This window comes from Nannobrachium achirus (genome assembly GCF_963921795.1).
Source record: "Nannobrachium achirus genome assembly, chromosome: 22".
Classification (NCBI taxonomy): Eukaryota; Metazoa; Chordata; class Actinopteri; order Myctophiformes; family Myctophidae; genus Nannobrachium; species Nannobrachium achirus.
This window is the reverse complement of record NC_137829.1, coordinates 21144159-21164204: the sequence shown is the minus strand read 5'-3', so window position 1 is coordinate 21164204 and position 20046 is coordinate 21144159. Positions and strand designations below refer to the sequence as shown.

The window sequence follows — 20046 nt, the reverse complement described above, 5'->3', positions numbered from 1 at the left end:
TGAGATCAAGAAAAAAAAAAGAAAAAAAAAGGGGACGCCACACTGTGTGTGTGTGTGTGTGTGTGTGTGTGTGTGTGTGTGTGTGTGTGTGTGTGTGTGTGTGTGTGTGTGTGTGTGTGTGTGTGTGTGTGTGTGTGTGTGTGTGTGTGTGTGTGTGTGTGTGTGTGTGTGTGTGTGTGTGGTGGAAATAGCCGGGGGGGGGATAAAAGGAAAGATCAGAGGAAGCCGAAATCACAACACCAACCATGTGACCATGTTCCCATAACAAAAAATGAGAAACCCGCGAAAATGGTTCAGTGTAATGAGCACATTTGAAGAGAAAGCATCAGAGAGAGAGATTGAATTGAATTGAGAGAGAAAGAAACACATCCATTTAGTATAGGCCTAGTACTAACTAGAAACTAGTGCAACAGTTGGCCTAGCCTACCAGCAAAATGCCTAAATCTGTTCGGAAGACGAAGCATGGGCCAGGCGGCCAGGTGGCTCCCTTACCTGAGGGTGGATCGCGCCAGCTTACAATCCATGACTGCATGCGGTTCAGTAGCCGTGGACCTGTGCTGCCCGGGACCCAGTCTGGAAAGGGTCCTCCTGTTCAGGCCGCCGAGGAGGAGGAGGAGTGTTCCCGACCGAAGCAGTGTCGTAGCGGTGAAACTGTGGGTCCCCCGCCTGCGAGCGAGATGAGGCACGCAAAACAGCTCTCCGCGGCCGAGATAAAGCCCGAAAAGAAGCCACCTACGAGCGAGAAAAGGCCCGTAAAGCAGCTGTCCGCGACCGCGGCAAAGTCAGAAAAAAAGCCGCCTGTGAGCGAGATGAGCCCCGCAAAGAAACTGTCCACGAAGCCTCGAAAGAAGCAGTCTGCGAGCGAGATAAGCCCCGCAAAGAAGCGGTCCGCGACCGCGGTAAAGCCAGCAAAGATGTCCACGAGCAAGCCCGTAAAGAAGCCGCCTGCGAGCGATATGAGGCCCGCAAAGAAGAGTAATCCAGGTTCCCGGTCGACGCGCTCCGGTTCCCCCCGTGATCGCAGTCAGCGCACCGCGACGACATCCGATCACCCCCCGGAGGAGGAGGATGATGACGGCGGCGGCCATGCAGCAGAGAGTTCCCGTGAGCCGGCCATGGAATCGACCATCCAGGACGAGGGTCCCCCTGAGAGGTCTAACCGTGATTCCGAGACTGAATCAGATGTCTCAGATTCTGATGATGAAGTGGGAAACCCTGCTACAATCAATAATCCCGGGACACCAAATGTGCGTCGCAGTAACAGAGTGGCAACTCGTCGACGAAATGTGTTGGATGAGTTGGAAAGTCCCTACAATTCTCAACTATCTCAATCTGAGCCTTCCCAAACCGACCTGGACAGCGAGGAGGAATGGATACCACAACGCGATGGTAAGTGTTTTGTACTTTTAGTCCTGTTTGAAATGTTTTTATGGTTTTGTGGTAAAAAACGTTACCACACAAACAGTGGCGTGCTGTGTGTGTGTGTGTGTGTGTGTGTGTGTGTGTGTGTGCTCGCGCGCAGCGCGCGTGTGTGTGCGTGACTGTTTGATGGTGGAAATGGCCATACAAAAGCTGACGTGAAAATAGCTGATCTACAAGCACACAAGGCGTCGAGTTGCGAGCTTGTGGATAGGCTATTTTCACTGCACACACACACAAAGTGTGGCGCCCCCACTTGTTTGTGAATGTTTAGTGGAAATGGCTGATAACAAGCTGAAGTGAAAATAGCAGATCTACAAGCACACAAGGCGTCGAGTTGCGATCAGCGTGTGGATGGGCACACACACACACACACACACACACACACACACACACACACAGTGTGGCGTCCCCACTTGTGTGTGACAGTTTAGTGGAAATGCCTGATACAAGTGAAATAGCAGATCTAAAAGCTCACAAGGCATCAAATGTTTTGCGCTGTAGTTTTTTCACTGTATTATATTCAATCTATATTCTCTCATTCATGTCATGTATGTATACATAGTAGGCTACTGTACTGTAGTTGTTTTTTCACTGTATTATATTCAATCTATATTCTCTCATTCATGTCATGTATGTATACATAGTAGGCTACTGTACTGTAGTTGTGTGTGACACTGAGTGAGAGTGCACTGAAAGCTGCACTTGAATGCAAACAATACTGAGAAAGTCATTTTTTTGTAGAAGAAAATAGTAGACCTACAAGCACACAAGGCATCGAGTTGCAAGCTTGTGGATCGACTAGTAAACATCACATGAACGAGAGAATATAGAAGTTGAATAATAAGATGTGGCCAATATTTTACTGTCACTCTGGATAAGAATGTCTGCTAAATGCCTCTTTGTTTTCTTTTTTTTTTTACACAGAGGATGATGAGGGTGAACAGCCAACATGTGGTCCCACATCTTCATGTGTAAACAGTAACACTGGAGGTAAGATTTTCTCTCTCTAGTTTCACAACAGAAGCTCATGCATTGTATACAGTAAGTCATACAATAAGTCAATGAATGAAGTTAATTTTTATCTTCTCTGTTTGAAACCTGTTCATGTCATGTATGCATACATAGTAGGCTACTGTACTGTAGTTGTTGTTTTGCGCTGTAGTTTCTTCACTGTATTATATTCAATCTATATTCTCTCATTCATGTCATGTATGTATACATAGTAGGCTACTGTACTGTAATTGTGTGTGACACTGAGTGAGAGTGCACTGAAAGCTGCACTTGAATGCTATGCATTGTATACAGTAAGTCATACAAGTCAATGAATGAAGTTCATTTGTATCTTATCTGTTTGAAACCTGTTTGTTCATTGCTTTTATCATTTACAAATCTAAAATCCCACAGGACAACTGTAAAAGTCTTCTCTCAGGTGTCATAAAGTCATGGAGGATGTAAATAATAATTATATATTTTACTGTGATTTCACTTCAGATGCAGAGGCGAGCAACGCAGAGGCGAGCAACACAGAGGCGAGCGACGCATCGGCGAGCGATGCATCTATTCCCAGCTACCAACCTGTTGCTGGGAAAACTCGAGGTGACAATACAAAAGTAGTTTTTTTCTGTACATGACACTTACCAAAGTCAGTCTGTAGTTCTGCCAGGAGGCACAAGTCAGAAGGCTGAATCATAACAACATGGGCTATCAGGCCTAGTGGAGACATTTAGATTGAAACGTGCTTGCTTGGCTGATACATTTCACAATACTTTTTCACAAGGTAGTCTAATACTGGGCTTATTTTGTACATCCTGTCTGTACAGTTGTTTTCCTCACTGTTATCAACCGTGTAGTGCAGAAATCACAGTATAATCAGTCTTCTTGAAATGTAGTGTAGCCACCACCTCATATGTAGACTAGTAAAGCTCCAGTTCTGGCTTTTTTACAATGGAGATAAGAAAATGGAGGCCTAATAACCTTTTTAGTTCGTAGGCTGAGCTCTTTCCATGAAGAAAGTCTGAAAATATAAATATTAGATACAATTAGTCATGTCATTTCTTACTCACCACACAAATAAAAGAAATATGTATTTTATGGTAATCTATTTTTATAATTTACAGGTCAACCACGTAGCAGAGGTGGTGGGTCCAAACCGTCCAGTGGGCCTAGAGGTCAACTTCCAGCTGACCTTGATCCAGATTGGTTCGAGCTAGAGGATTGGGACCCAGAGGAGTTTGACTTTACTGCAGAACCTGGACTTATCGGTGATGCCGCTTTGCTGGACTGTGATCAGCCAGTCGCTTACCTGGAGTTGTATTTGACAGATGACCTGCTTGAAGAGGTAGTTGTACAGACTAACCTTTATGCAAAGAAATCCATCGATGCAGCTGATCTGACTAAAGCACCACAGTCCAGAATGTATGCATGGAAAGAGGTGAACCTAGATGAACTCAAAAAGTTTTTTGGCCTCCTTTTTCTTACATCCATTATAAAAAAGCCAGATTTGTCACTTTACTGGTCTACTGATGAGGTTGTGGCTACACCATATTTCAATAAAACTATGTCACGCAACAGGTTCCAAATTATTCTGCGATTTCTGCACTACAGGGTTGATAATAAAGAGGTAAATGACGGTACAGACAGGATGTTCAAAATTCGCACAGTATTGGACTACCTTGTCAAGAAGTTCAGGGAATTGTACCAGCCAAGTGAGAATATTTCAATTGATGAGGGTACACTTCTGTGGCGGGGAAAGCTCAGCTTCAAAGTGTACAATCCCCAAAAACCAGTGCGCTACGGCATCAAGTCGTACATTCTATGTGACTCAAAGACTGGTTACTGCCACAACATGCAGCCATACTGTGGCCAGTACAGTTCCCTGGCAGACACGGTTGTCAATCTGCTTGGGGGCCTTGCAGGGAGTGGGTACAAACTATTTATGGATAATTTTTACATGAGCACCAAGCTCTCTGAACAGCTCCTGAACCTGAAAACACATAGCTGTGGGACCCTCCGTAAAAACAGGGGAGCAGCCCCAGCCGTCAATTATGTGACCAATTCCAACCTACCGAGCGGGGAGAAACTAGTCAGACACAATGGCAGGCTGATGACCCTGGCCTGGAGAGACAAGAATATTGTCCGCATGCTCTCTACGTTCCACTGGGACACGGTTGAAACCGTCTGGGTATGGAAGAGAGGTGAGAAAAAGCAGAACGGTAGGAGAGAGCCAGGCAAGCTAATTGAAATGGAGAAGCCTACCTGTATTGTTGAGTACAACAAATACATGTGTGGCGTTGACAAATTAGACCAACGGCAGAGTTATTATTTCTTTGCGAGGAAAACCACCAAGTGGACAAATAAGTTTGTATTTTATCTTTTTCAGCTCTGCATATTCAATTCATTTGTTTTGTACCAGGCTAAGAATCCCAAGGGAGCATGTCAAACTCACTTGTCATACATTCAAAACCTTGTGAAGGCATGGACCCGCCCACGGCCTGTACGCCGCCCCAGCAGGCCCTACTATGACCCTCAGACCCGGCTGGTTACCAACATGGCTGCGGGCCATGAGCTTGTTGCACTTGAGAGTACTAAAGCCAAGACCTACCCAGCTAGGCGCTGCACAATATGTGCTGGGAAAAAAATGCGCAAAGAGACGAGGTACGTCTGTAAGGGCTGTAATGTCGCCCTGTGCAAGGGAGAATGTTTTGTGCTTTACCACAAACAGATCAATCTGAGCTAAGAAGTGTCCACATGATAGTGTAGCGTCCTCACTTGTGTGTGTGACTGTTTAGTAGAAATGGCTGTAGTGAAAATAGCAGATCTACAAGCACACAAGGCGTTGAATGTTTTGAGCTGTATTTCCTTTTGTGTATTCAACTTCAATATCGTTACATGTCATGTATATGTATACTGTACATACTGTACATAGTGTACATGTGTACTGTACATAGTGTACATGTGTACTGTACACACTGTACATGTGTACTGTACACACTGTACACACTGTACATGTGTACTGTACATACTGTACACATAAGTAATGTAACTGTACATACTGTACATGTACTGTACATACTGTACATGTACTGTACATACTGTACATGTACTGTACTGTACATCTACTGTACATACTGTACATCAACTGTACATACTGTATATAGTGTACACATAGTGTAACTCATGTCATGTATATGAATACATAGTACTACATTCAGTGCAACTAAAGGGTGCTACTGAGTTGTGCCATGGAGCACTGGAATCGGGGGAAAAAAATGAAAATTTTATTTTTTTTATCGGGAAAAACAATTGAAAATTGTTTTAATTTTTTTATCGGGAAAAAAAATGTTTTATTTTATTTTTTATTTATTTTATTTTATTGACAACAAGTACTGTAAACATCTATGATGTCAAAGAACCCAAAAATAAAAGGTTGAAGTGAGATTTATGCTTGAGAGAGTTTCATTCACTAAAACGCATTTTTCTCAGGATTTTGTTCTCAGGGGGCTCTTTTTGGCAAGAGCGAGGTATATTCAGCTATTGATAACTAAATAACCGAACATGATGAATACTCAATTTATTTTTTTGGTGAAAGTAGAAGGGTTGCCCTTTCTTCTAGTGTTGGTTGTGAAATTCTAGTGGTAGCAGATAATTTACAAATATTCATAAGAGATGAGTGAAAATGCTAAAAATGCTGGCATGGGCTAGTGCAGGCCAGTTAAACAGTGGCATTGAAAGTGTTAATAATACATTTTTTCAAAAAAAAAAAAAAAAAAAATGCTAACAAACGTTTGGCTTATTGTGTCCCAAATGTTCAAATGATAATCTATTTTACACACCATTATCCAAATTACTTTTTTTCTTTTTAACATTTTTGGAAAAAATAGCCAATTTAGCATTGATTTGCCCACTCTTCCTGCACCCTTTTGCAATGTGAAATGCCACAGAATCTGTAATCCTTTTCCACATTGCCTGTCTTGGAAAGCTGATAAGCTTTTATTGTGAAGCCAAAAGTTTCTGAACGTCTAAACATCCTGCTGTCTTCCTGTTTTCCTGTGGTGAAAATAGCTGATCTACAAGCTCACAACGTGTCGTGGATGCGACACGTTGTGAGCTTGTAGATCAGCTATTTTAGTCTACTAGATTGTTGTAGACGAATGTAATAGTTGTGATGACGACATTGTGATGTGATGTCATTACGACTGTAGGTCACAGTTTACTCTCAAAACTGTCACATCTTGACCGTATCTGTCTGTCTGTATGGGTAACGTTTGTCTTTTTTGTTGATTGACTCTCCCGCTCTGACGTCACTATGATGTCAAGGGAACCATCCCCTTTCTGCCCATATATGGAGATCCCTGATGTCATCAACACTTAGCCCTTATCTGTGAATATCTATGGGTACCAGGGGTCTCCATATATGGGTAACTCGTCCGATCACTGGCCAGATGGCCACGTCAAGACTTTTCGCCCTTAGGCGTCTTACTGGTTACACAAGTAACACATAAATTAATGTCCTATTCTACAGGTGTGTCGTATGAACATGTTGCTATTTTTTTACATGAAAGATTATATAATATCATATTGTGACTTTATTTGGATAAAAAACGTTGTAATATTTGATACCCTGCCCTGATGAAGCTAAAGTGAAATATCCCATCAGTTCAGTGTGACACCAGACCACCACTGTTAATGTGATCTGGGGGGGGGGGCGTGTCAGCAATATTCCGCTGACAGTGTGCAGCTTTGATTAATGACAGCCACATCTATCTATGGCAAACAAATATCATGTCCCTGGCCTCCTCCACCCCCTTATTTAGAGAACCACGTCTACTGGAAAGGACGCAGAGGCCGATGACAAAACGAGCAAAGTAAAATCCAATAAAAGTGCCCTTGCCGTGGCTTGTACGTTTTCATTAGTCTATTTGCACCAGCCTCACTGATCCCACTGCTGTGTGTCAAACTCTCAAACCCGTCACTTAACGTCACTGTCCTCAAACTAGAGGCCTAAGAGTCTAGGGCCCCCTCGTAGGGCCCCTAGGGTCTACAGCAGGGGTCTTCAACGTTTTCAGGCCAAGGACCCCTTAGTTGAGAGAGGGATGAAGCAGGGACCCCAACAACAACATAGATTCCATATAGTTTCATCGTTTGACAGCGCAATCATCAGTGTATTTTGGATTCATGTCAATTTGTGTTTTCAGATACGTATATAATCACTTGAACCGTCAATACTTAACTTGACATTTCAATCTGTACTTAGTCTGCTCTTTTTCCCCTCTACACCAAACGTCTTTGCCGAAAATAGCCGATCTACGAGATCCCAGCGCCTCCTAAGATTTGAAGGACCCCCTGTAGTAACCCTGAGGACCCCCTAGGGGTCCCGGACCCCCTGTTAAAGACCCCTGGTCTACAGTATACTTGGTCACCTCCGTGTTTCTTCCTTCACCAAACATAGCTGATCTACAAGCTCTGCGAGCTACTGGGGGCGTATCTTTACATGCTCAGAATTGGGATGCTATAGTATAGGGTGTGAGTGGTTGACAGAGGATCTTGCTGTGTAGGAAGAAAGAAAGACTGACAGATGAACATTATCTCCCTCCCCTGAGAGTCCCATAATAGCTTGTTACGTCGTTGTAATCGGCCGTCATGGAAACGGCGCCTTTTCTTCTTTCTGGTTTTTCAGACCAAAGAGGAAGGGCAAAGGTCACCGCAGTGACATCATCAGTCAAGCCACTTTACTTGTCTCATCCTTTGGATTTATTTTCCTCACAGGTATTGATGAGCACACTCACTCACGCGCGCACACACACGCGCGCTCGCAGGGGTGTCACACCAAATTCTGGGCCCTGGTTACAAGGATTCACTCACATTTTGTGCTTTAACTATTGAAAAATAGGAGATATACAAGCTCACAGCGAGCTTGTAGATCTGCTATTTTTTTTTAAATCGTGTAAAAAAAAATTTCTTTGAATATTTCAAATCCTTCTAAGGTTTTTTGAAAAATGTTTTTTGTTTCTATGTCAAAATAATACGTATTTGGCCACAGACCCCCATCTCAAAATATTTAGTTCCAGGGACCCCCCAGGAGCAAAATTTGAGTGACAAATGTTCGCTTAAAAAGTACATATATTCAAAGATTTGCACACATTTCACGACTTTTCAAAAATAGCAGATATATCTGCTATTTTTCAATAGCTAAAGTATAAAATAATTAGGGCCCCTCCACCTTGTGCCCTAGAAACTAGGTACCAGTTTCCCCCACCCCCCCTTGTGACGCCCCTGTGCCCGCGCACAAGAACGCTCACTCAGAGGAGCCCAGTGTGGGCGCTGTGTGCTCAGCCCGAGGGTGTTGGCAGGAGAAAAGAGAGGAAGCTGTTTCTCTTTGTGTTTCTTTGATTCCGTCTTTATTCTCTCTCTCTCTCTCTCTCTCTTTGCCACCGTTTCACTGGCATGCCGGGGCTCCTCAAGTGTGTAGCCCTTTCTCTCCCTGTCTCTCTCTCTCTCTCTCTCTCTCTCTCCCTCTCTCTCTCTCTCTCCCTCTCTCTCTCTCTCTCTCTCTCACACACACACACACACTCGTACAGGCTCACACACAATACAACGCACACATCTCATTTTGCCTTTTCATCCCTCTCTCTGTCTCCTCTGGCAGTCCTCCCTCTTTTTCCTCCCTCCCTAAAGTGTGCATTATGCAAGTTGGGGAGTGTGTGCACGAGTGTGTGTGTGTGTGTGTGTGTGTGTGTGTGTGTGTGTGTGTGTGTGTGTGTGTGTGTGTGTGTGTGTGTGTGTGTGTGTGTGTGTGTGTGTGTGTGTGTGTGTGTGTGTGTGTGTGTGTGTGTGTGTGTGTGTAGATTCCTGAGGGAGGGGGCAATAAAGAAAGTATTTAGGTATATTGTACACCCCTCTCTCTCTATCTCTCTCTCTCTATCTCTCTCTGTCTCTATGTCTCTCTGTCTCTGTGACCAGGCCACCTGCTGCACACTAAAAACTCATGGGTCATTTCTTGACCCAAATCATGGGTCATTTGTGTTAGGTCACATTTCTGGGTCATTTCTCAGAGCCACAACCCTTCCTTGAGTTATTGGGATATTATTTTGACCCAATTCCAGGGTTGTTCGAGTTAGGTAATATTTATCTGGGGGTGACCCGTTTTTGGGGTTAGTGGTAACCCCTATACTTGGGTCAGTTGTCTAGCTTTGGGCCAATCAGGGGACAGGCACCATAAACCTGTTTGCAAAGCATGCTGGGAAAAGCATTTTTCTAGGTTTCCAGAGACATTTTCTAAGCTGTTGGGAGCTAAAAATGCTAAATATGTCATATCCATGTGTCTGTCTCGGCAAGCTGTCTGTCATATGTCTGAATTTGATTTGTCAATATTTGAGCCTAAACCCTAACCGTAAGTGCTTGGCTGCTAGCTTAGGGTTGAGCTCCCTCCCCAACAGCTTGTCTGAAAGAGAAGAACTCATAGTAATTCTGAGATTATTTTTGTGTATCTTCTCTAAACTATTCTGACTATAGTATTATCAACATTGTTGCATAATATATTGTATGCACTTTTATGTTGATATTACCAATCTTCGAACAAATCATCTGAGAAGAAACCCTGAAACATTTCTGATGTTATGTTAATGACAGATAATATTGACATTGTCATTCTAAAGACCATGCATATGTAGGTTGTATTCATTTAGCCCACTCAACCCCAAAAATTGGGTCATATTGACTACAATCTTGGGTCATTTTAAACAAATAATTTGGTTATTTATTTGACCCAATTTATGGGTCAATATTCATAACCAAATTTCTTGAGTTAAAATAACCAAACCTGGCATTGGTCCCTATTTGACCCGTGAGTTGGATCAAAAATGACCCAAGTTGAGTTGTTTTTGACCCAGCAGTTTTTAGAGTGTGGCATGTCTTCCTTTGGTCCACTACTTGTCCATTCCAGTTCAGTTTCTGACACCATTAGCTGGTTAGCCTATTACTAGTCTGGGATCACTTCACTTTTCGGGGTTGTAACCGGTCTGGAGCGGAAACCACAACACGTCATGTTGTAGTCCTCAAAGACAAAGGACTACAATTTGCCGGAACTATCAAACCGGATTCAGTTTTAACCCAAAATGATTCCCCTGCGCTCAAGGACATACTTTTAGGGGCCTACCTAATAAACTCCTTGATGCAGAGTAGTTTTGCTTTTGAACATTTTGTTTGGTATATGCATCTTTTAGTCCAACTCGTAGCAACTGGCAAGACTACACTAGGCTACTCGTACTCAAGCATTTTAAAAGGGATTGGGGAAACAAACGGGGGGAACCAAATCAAAGCGACGCCGCTTCTTCTAGTGGTTTTTGCGCTTTAGGCGGAAACCAAACGGCCCATTGTGAACGAACACCAGGCTTTCCCCCAGAAAGCCTGGTAGGCGAGGTTAGCTTATTACTACTTAACTTCTTTTTTTATATATTTATTTTTTCCGAACCCAAGGCTAAATCCGGCCCGAATTTGAATACTCTAGCAGCAACATTCGGCTACTCGTACGTACCTGTATGAGTGAGTGACAAATGACACTTTCAAGACACGTTTCTTTCATCTTGGGGAGTTGGAGGCAGGGTGCGCTGACGAGCCGGCAGCGAGAGAGCAGAGGAGAGGAAATGGGATGATATGAGAAGGGATGAGAGGTTAAGTGCAGAGACAGGGAGAGGAGTTCCATAGCCAGGGTGTCCGAGGTGAACAAGAGGTGCTTAGCACGTGCCAGGGTAGGAGGTGAAGAGGAAGGTACTATGGTAGAGGTGAGGGAAAGGTAAGAGAGAGAGAGAGAGAGAGAGAGAGAGAGAGAGTACACTGTAAAGCCCTCACTGTTCATTTAACTCTGAGAGGGAACAAATGGAACCAAATGGACTTGTAAGTAGGGATGGGATGATAAGGTATATTATCGTTTATCGTGATAAAAACACTAAAGGATAATCGTATCGTGGAGATTTAATTCATCGTGAAATCGTCCTCCGTCATGCACTGGGATCAATTCACCTTTTATTTGCAGAGCTGCATATCCGGTACCACAAACCCTCTATTGGTAAAACGTACTTATAATATACGTACCTGATACAGTCTTTTTTTTTCACTCTCTACCAAATCTCTTTGCCAAAAAATAGCCGATCTACAAGCTCACAACGCAACGCAACGCAACGCAACGCGCTGTGAGCTTGTAGATATGCTATTTTTTTTTGCAAATGTTCCGCCCCAGGATAATGGGTTTTGATTATCACGATAATATCGTAAATCGTGATTTCTTTGGTCATAATAATCGTGATATGAAATGTTCATATCGTCCCATCCATTTGGTTCTGTTTGTACCCTCTCTGAGATACAAACGAATGAATGAACACCGAGGACTTTACTTGTGTAGGAAACGCCGCGGTGGAAAGACTTGGTGGTTGGGCGTAAAAATAAAATTAAGAAAAAGACGTTAAGAAGAAAAGAGGTGAAATTAAGGTGAGGAAGAGTTGAAGGCGAGGGTAATCTACGTTGAGCCCCTAACACTGTTGGTAGTGCTAATTAGCAGCAGCGCTTGTCCCATGTGAGCCGCACGTACGCACACACACACACACACACACACACACACACACACACACACACACACACACACACACAAACACAGAGCTCTGGTCCCCTTAGACTTTGACTGCACAAGGGACCCCCCCCTCCCATATGAAGAGAAAATAGGCTTCTCTGTCTAGTCCACATGAAGCATTTCATACATACACACACACATATTATTACCTGGGTACACACACACTTACACACAATTCATTTTAAAAAATGGTTTTACTGTGATGCACAGCCATAAAGTATACATTACAGACACACAAACAAACACAATCAGTAATGTCTGTATACATCAGAGCATTCAATTCCCCAAGACAGACACACACACACACACACACACACACACACACACACACACACACACACACACACACACACACACAACGCGTAGGCGCAAACAAATGCATGCCAGCGCGCATGTACAGTACGAAAAAAGCGTAACGCATGTACAGTATGAACGCGCACCCCTCACACACCACATAGGCACACGCACGTGTTGCGCAGACACACACACACACACACACACACACACACACACACACACACACACACACACACACACACACACACACCCCGTTATAAATGGCCGTAAATGTTTTAAATAATGCACGAGCACGCGTGGTGATACTTCAAACGTTGCAGCGGGGTATCGCGGGGGCCACCGACAGGATAGCAGATTAATAAATTCACACAATGAATAAAATATGAAACATGTTTATAAGGTCAGGGTTCACATGTTGGAGACATTAACTATTTAGCATGCTTGACTGGCTCAATTAACCATATCCTTCTCTCTTTACAGCCTAGCGGGGCGTTGGGTTGCACCAAAGGAAATTAGCTCCACTGGAGCCCGATGCCAGAGCCTTTGTTGTTCGGCGGGGTAGGGCTCTCACGTTGTGAACGCCACGCCGTCTCAACGCACAAGACCTGGGGAACATGTTATTATACAAAAGAGTAGGGCAAAAGTGTGACGTGACAGACAGACTGACAGCCGGTGAGCTTAGTCCGTCCAGGACGCGGCGTGAAAACTGAAAACAGTACTTGCACCTTTGACTGGCTGGCACAAGCAAAACGTTTGAGAACCACTGATTTAGAAGAAGGATTTAAAAGACATTTATAGAATCGGGTCAATATATTCAAAGTCTTGCACACATTTTTATTGATTCAAAAATAGAAGATCTACAAGCTCGCAGCAGTGAGCTTATATAGTATATCTGCAATTTGTTTAATGGTTAAACCATAAAAAGTGGTTCAAAGTGACACAGATTTGTGTTCCCTTAATAGTTTAAAAGCATTTGTGCAGGTATACTGTATTTGTTTTGTAAGTCTTGGGCTACTTACTTGCAGTTACATTAACAATACAGTACACAGTCCTCCATGCTCGTCATTATGGTGTGTTCCATTTTACCATGCAGTCCCCCTCCTGTAAGAAACGTTGATGCCGCTTAACTCTTATCGTCTCCAAATTGTGTACATATCTCTGGCCTGCGGAAACAAAGGCCCTGTTACCGCTGCTCATCAGCAAATGTCAGCATGTCTGCTTATCCTGAAGCCGTTATCATTCAATTAGTCAATGACATGTTGTCTGGGGCAGTGGAAGAAGGCTGCGTGTGTGTGTGTGTGCGTGCGTGTGTGTGTGTGTGTGTGCGTGTGTGTGTGTGTGTGTGTGTGTGTGTGTGTGTGTGTGTGTGTGTGTGTGTGTGTGTGTGTGTGTGTGTGTGTGTGTGTCTGTGTGTCTGTGTGTCTGTGTGTCTGTGTGTGCATGTGAGAGAGAGAGAGAGAGAGAGAGAGAGATTCATGGCTTTCACCAGGTAATGACTTGTGGCATATCTGGGTGTGCTGACTAGGCTGTTTTTATTGACTATTGCACAAACATACAAACACAGACGGACACACACACACACACACACACACACACACACACACACACACACACACACACACACATATTGACGGCCGTGGTTTGGGCGTGGTTGGGGCGTTTACTACCTTTTTAATTTAAATAAAGACTGGAACCATCATGACATCAGAACACGTACGTGCGTGTGGGAGTTATTGGTTATCGGACGGTCAAATGAGATCAAATATGAATGTGGTTATGATTTCTTGTGGAACAACTACGTACAGTACACACAATGTGTGTGTGTGCGTGTGTGTAAAGATCCATCTCAAGGAGATGACATCCACGGTGATCCACCCTACACCTTGATTGGAATATCTATAGTGTGTGTGTGCAACCAGGGACATGCAGAGAATGTTAGAAAGGCGTGGGCCGAAATTTCTAAAAGGGCCTTTTGGTGGAAATATCGAAAATAGCAGATCTCCAAGCTTACAACGCGCCCAAGCATGACGCGTTGTGAGCTTGGACGTCGGCTATTTTCGGTGCATGACACCCCAGTGAACTAACGATTATCAAGTCAATACTGGAGATGTGGCATAACGGCATGGATTTCTATACAGAGAGGGCAATTCTTTCTACGTAAGATGCTGCAATTCTCTTGAATGCTGCCTTCAGCTTATGGCACGGAAAGAGGGCATTCACATTTATTTCACTATAGTAAAAACTGCAGTCATGGTCTGGAGAGGGCACTTTTTACAGACAGATAAAAGGGCAGGGGCTCAAGCCCCCTTTGATGTCTATGTGTGCACGTGCCTGGTGTGCAACTGTGTGTGCATGTCTCTGCACAAGTGTGGAATTGTGTGTGGTGTGTGTTAGCATTTCTTATGTGGCTGAAGGGCACGATTGGCATTTCATGTGACATTGATACAGTGAACCGAGCTACTCTTCATTAGTGGCTGACTGATCCACACCATGTGCAGTGCACACACACACACACACACACACACACACACACACACACACACACACACACACACACACACACACACACACGGAATGGAGTTTGTGTGTGTGTGTGTGTGGGGGGGGGGGGGGGGGGGTGAGAGAGAGAGAGAGAGAGAGAGAGCAGAGATGATTCATGTCAACACTCCATCGGTCGTGACGCTCAGTGCACAGGCTGTGGCTCTGACACGGAATGGTACTGTTTGCATGTGTGTGTGTGTGTGTGTGTGTGTGTGTGTGTGTGTGTGTGTGTGTGTGTGTGTGTGTGTGTGTGTGTGTGTGTGTGTGTGTGTGTGTGTGTGTGTGTGTGTGTGTGTGTGTGTGTGTGTGTGTGTGTGTGTGTGTTTACACTCACGTCTCATATCCAGTTGGTGTGCATGTGCGTATGCAGTGATGGAAAAAGTACTCACATTCTTTACTTGAGTAAAAGTATCAATACTGACTGCTACAGTAGGCCTATATATAGAAATACTTTGTTACAAATTAAAATCCGGAATTCAAAATGTACTTGAGTAAAAGTATGAAAGTGTTGCCATCAAAATGTACTTAAAGGGATATTCCACTTTCAACAGGGAGCAGTGGTAGGGCTTCTCTCCACATACAAACCCATTGTAACTTCAAACTTCATTTTAACCATGATAGATTCATTAAAAACACACATAATTTTTTCTGGAGACTCATTTTACCTTCCTAATACGTGAGCAGGCCGTGTTTTTTCGAAAACTTTTTTCATTTATTTTTAATAATTATTTGGAAAAATGGAAAAAATACAAAAAAATAATTATTAAAAATAAATGAAAAATATTATCAAAAAAACACGGCCTGCTCACATATTAGGAGGGAAGTATGAGTCACCAGAAAAAATAATGTGTGTTTTTAATGAATCTATCATGGTTAAAATGAAGTTTGAAGTTACAATGGGTGTGTGTGGGGAGAGGCCCTGGGCCTGGAGGGCCTGGTAACATTTACATCATATATCTAAATATTCAATCAAGCTAATTAAAAACTGTTCAGGGTGTTCATAAAAGCCTGATTAGATGATAAAATTACCAAAAGTTGTTTTGAAAGTGAAATACCCCTTTAAAGTACCAAAAGTAAAAGTACAAAATGTTTGAAAATAGCAGATCTACAAGTTCACAACGCGTCACATCATGACGCGTTGTGAGCTTGTAGATTGTCTATTTTCAAATACAGTAGGTATAAAATAGGGCTAAAGTGCTTAATGTATGTTTTATACTATTACAATTTAATATCAGCAAAGTAACTAGTAACTAAAGTTTTCAAATAATCATAGTGGAGTAAAAGTGCAATATTTGGGTCCGAGATGTAGTGGAGTAGAAGTAGAAGTGCTGGAAATTTGAAATACTCAAGTAAAGTACAAACACCTCAAAATTGTACTTGACTTAAGTACTGGACTTGAGTAAATGTACTCTAAATGTTACTTTACACCACTGCTCACGTCTCATATCCAGTTGGTGTGCATGTGTGTGCGTATGCGAGTGCACGTCAGTCAACCCAGTGAATTAGACGACGCGGATGGCTCCAGCCGTCCCTGCATACCATCGCACAACACACGTCAGTAAATCAACCGTGGTGCCGTTGGATTTATAGTGTTGTTGTTTTTTGCTCTTTTCCCTTCTCCCCTCAAATGCTCTCTCTCTCTCTCTCTCTGCTTCTTCTCCATAGGTTTGGGAAACGGAAGGAGGAGAAGCGCGAGGCCAAGGCGGCCCTGCAGAGGCAGAAGTCTGACATACTGAGTGAAGAGGAGCTGGAGAGGATGAAGGAGGAGAGAGAGAGGTGGGGACCTGTCTGGAATGGATTGCATTTTTATAGCACTTTACTAAGCATGTTGCGAACTCAATGCGTTTTACAATGTTCCATTCATTCATACATTGGGAAGTGAAGCGGCGAACAAGTCGACGCCAGCGTCCTCACTTCCCACATTCACCATTCACACCAATGGTGGCAACTGGCGAGCTAACACCATTGGAGGCAACACAGGGTTCAGTGTCTTGCCCAAGGACACTTCGACATGTAGACAGGAGGAGCCGGGATTTGAACCGCCGAAAAAGAGCATCTCTAAAGAGAACCGCCGACCCATGGTTCATTGGCCATTCTAAAACGGCTAGTTCATTCCTTGATTCTGATTGGCTGGTTGCTGTGGTATATGAGACTATAACCCACACCTTGCTTGAATCAGTTTATATCAAACCCAGGTGCGTTATTTAATTCCACAGTGCACCAATTATCTGCACCTGTGTTGTTTCTGCAGCCTGACCGGGAACTACTTTCTTGTAGCTGGGGACTGCTTTCTTGCAGAGCAGACCTTATAGTGAATTATTAGTGAAATAGAACAGTTTTAATTCGTACATGTCTATGATTTTTCATGTAGCCATATTGTAACCGTTAAAAAAAAGCAATAAGCCACGCGAGGCTTGTGGTTACCTGTATTTTACCGCGGCTGATAGGGTTGGAGACACTCGTCTCGTGTCTCCCTATGCCTCTCAGCCGGTGTAAAATACCAGGTAACCACTCGCCTCTTGTGTCTTATTGCTTCAACCTACGCTACTCCTGAGCCACAGCCGCCCATGATCACTGATCAGGGGTCATCAACATGGATGCACACGGACGAAATGTTTCCGTGGGGTAAAGGCTTGTCCTTGTCCGTGGCAAATTTTAGATTTCGTTTTTATATAACATTGCAATGTTCTCGTTTTGATCACAAGACCCCAATTTGACTTTCCCCCATGCTTTTGTGAGAAGTAGGTGTACTCTCTCCTCTACTTCTCCGCTGCCAAATGGAAAAGGCGATTTGCCAAAGAAGCTTGCAGCACGTTTTTAACCGCATCAGGTTTTCTTGAGGTGAAATATAATAATAATAACATACCAAAATCAAGGCACTGCCTATTTAAATTCAATCTGCTTGTCCTGCGTAAAAAGAAATCCATCTAGAAATGTTATTGTTTTGATATAACTGGAAATATATGAGTCCACTTGTATCCGACTCCCAAAAGTTACATTTGTCTTTTTTGCTCTCTTAATCTGTCCAGATCGAAACCTTAGTTGAATTCTCCATTACAAAAAACAAAATCCACTTGCGTTTTCTCCAGCTGCATGCCGGTTCACTCTCATGAAGCCCATTATCTCTAAACCACTCGTAACGTTTCTATCATTCTTTCCTTTATTGTTTTAGCATTCTTTCCATTCTTTATATTCTCTCCGTCGCCCCCTCCTCTGTTCCGTGCTTGTCATTCCTGAGTTGTGGTTCCGTGATGGCTCGCTATGTGTGGTGGAATTAGCGAGACCTCTCAGAGTGCCTATAGACCTATTATAGTCATAACTCATGACTATTGTTTTTTTTTTCATCCAACAAGGCTACGGTTACATTACTCAATTTGCGTATACATTCAAATCAATACAGTGGTATACTCTCTCTGACTCTCTCTGAGTTATACTTATCGATCCCCATGGGGAAATTCATCCTCGGCATCGAGCCCTCCCAACCATTAGGAGCAGTGTAAAGCCAATGAGCTGTGTCCGAGGGGCCATGCTCCAGCTCTTAAAGGAGTAGTTCACCCCCAAAATTATTATTTTTTCTATTGATTAGTCACACCATGGAGACTTGGGTTCAATAATATTCTTTTGTTTTTGTCGGATAAAAAAAAAAAAAACTCCCATTGATTCTGCTTGGGGACCCAAATGCATGGCCTGGATGTTGACCCAAATGCATCAGGGTCAGAATCAAAAGGGGGAAATTTAGAATCGAGGGTCAAGTAAATTTACCCTCATTTATTCTCACACAAATGCATTTGGGTCCCCATCCAGGGCCTTGTATTTGGGTCCCCATCCAGGCCCATGCATTTGGGTCCCCGTCCATAATCAATGGGGGTACATTATTTGTCTTAGGACAAATAATGCAACAAATACAAAAAAATAAAAAATAAGGAACTCGTGTCTCCTTGGTGTGACCAATCAATAGATAAAAAGTCATCTTGGGGGTGAACTACTCCTTTAACTCATTGATTGCCAAGGCCCGAGTTTCCCGAGTTATTACAGTAGTCCCAGGCTGCCACACAGCCTTTTTTTTTTTTTTAAATCTGAATCACCCCCCCCCCCACCGCGGGATAACAAAAGGTATCTTCTCCATCCATCCAGGATCGAGGCCAAACACACAGAGCTGCGAGAGCGGCAGACCAGAGGGGGCGGGGCCGCGTACGCCGACGTGGAGGACGACGACGGAGACCCCAACTACGCCCGCATCCACAGCTTCAGGGAGCGCGACTCCTCCTCCGCCCCGCACCCGCCCATGATGACGCCTCAGTCGCCGCCTTACGGCGCTGCGCCCCACCACGCGCACAACGCCGCCCGCACGCCCTCTCCCCAGCGCCAGCCACCGCCCGCCTTCCCCGGGCACCACGGAGGTCATCATGACCCCGGCGGGGCCATGACCCCCCCGGACGGCGGCGACCCTCTCGACGGGCTCTACGCCAAGGTCAACAAGCCCAGGGGACCCGGCGCCGCGTCTCCACCCGCCCACCTGCCCCCTGCAGGAAACGACAGGCAAGTTCACGAGGTTAAAGTTCTTCAGTCGCTACATGGCTGATTTCAGTCGTTTGGATTAAGTCTCAGCGTGTCTTCTGTGGAAGTGTGTCACGCACCGATGTTGTAAGCTTGTTGTAATCTCCCATTTTCAGTTATCAGTTATTTTAAAGTACAGCAACAAGCGTTCATATTTTAGATTATAATTAGAGAATAGAAGATATGATTGTTCCGTTAAATTGTTTTCATTTACTGCTTTCTATCGTTTTAGCGATTTTAGCTATTTTGATTTCAAGTGGTTGGGGGCCTGCGTACAAGTGGCTAAATACTTTTTAGACACAATAAGGCAGCAATTTCTTTATTACTATTTACAGTAGCACTAATAGCCCGATCTAACGATAGAAAGCAGTAAATTAAAACATTTTAACACCCATCTTTTTCTTTTCTCTAAATACAATCTAAAATATGTTACCCTTGTTGTAAAAAAAAAACTAAGTTGTCCCTTTAAGATGAAAGAGTATTTGGAGTGGTCAACTAAGCGATAGAATACATGTTCAGTGTTCCAGAAAACCCTAATGGTGTCGGAACGCTTCTCCATTTGCATCTTCAACTGGTTGGTTGTGATTAGGTCAGGGGTCTTCTTGTCT

The 20046-nt window shown here is 43.7% G+C and overlaps 1 protein-coding gene across 3 annotated transcripts in view; it reads left to right on the top strand.

The window, feature by feature from the left end:
• Window positions 1–20046, top strand: part of LOC308308046 (partitioning defective 3 homolog B-like) — a 438220-nt gene that overhangs the window by 264602 nt on the left and 153572 nt on the right. For all 3 annotated transcript variants that reach the window (XM_080753415.1, XM_080753414.1, XM_080753413.1), the window contains 2 exons: window positions 16547–16657; window positions 19016–19420. In XM_080753415.1, the coding sequence (XP_080609541.1) occupies window positions 16547–16657; window positions 19016–19420 (516 nt within the window). The remainder of the gene's footprint in view (window positions 1–16546; window positions 16658–19015; window positions 19421–20046) is intronic.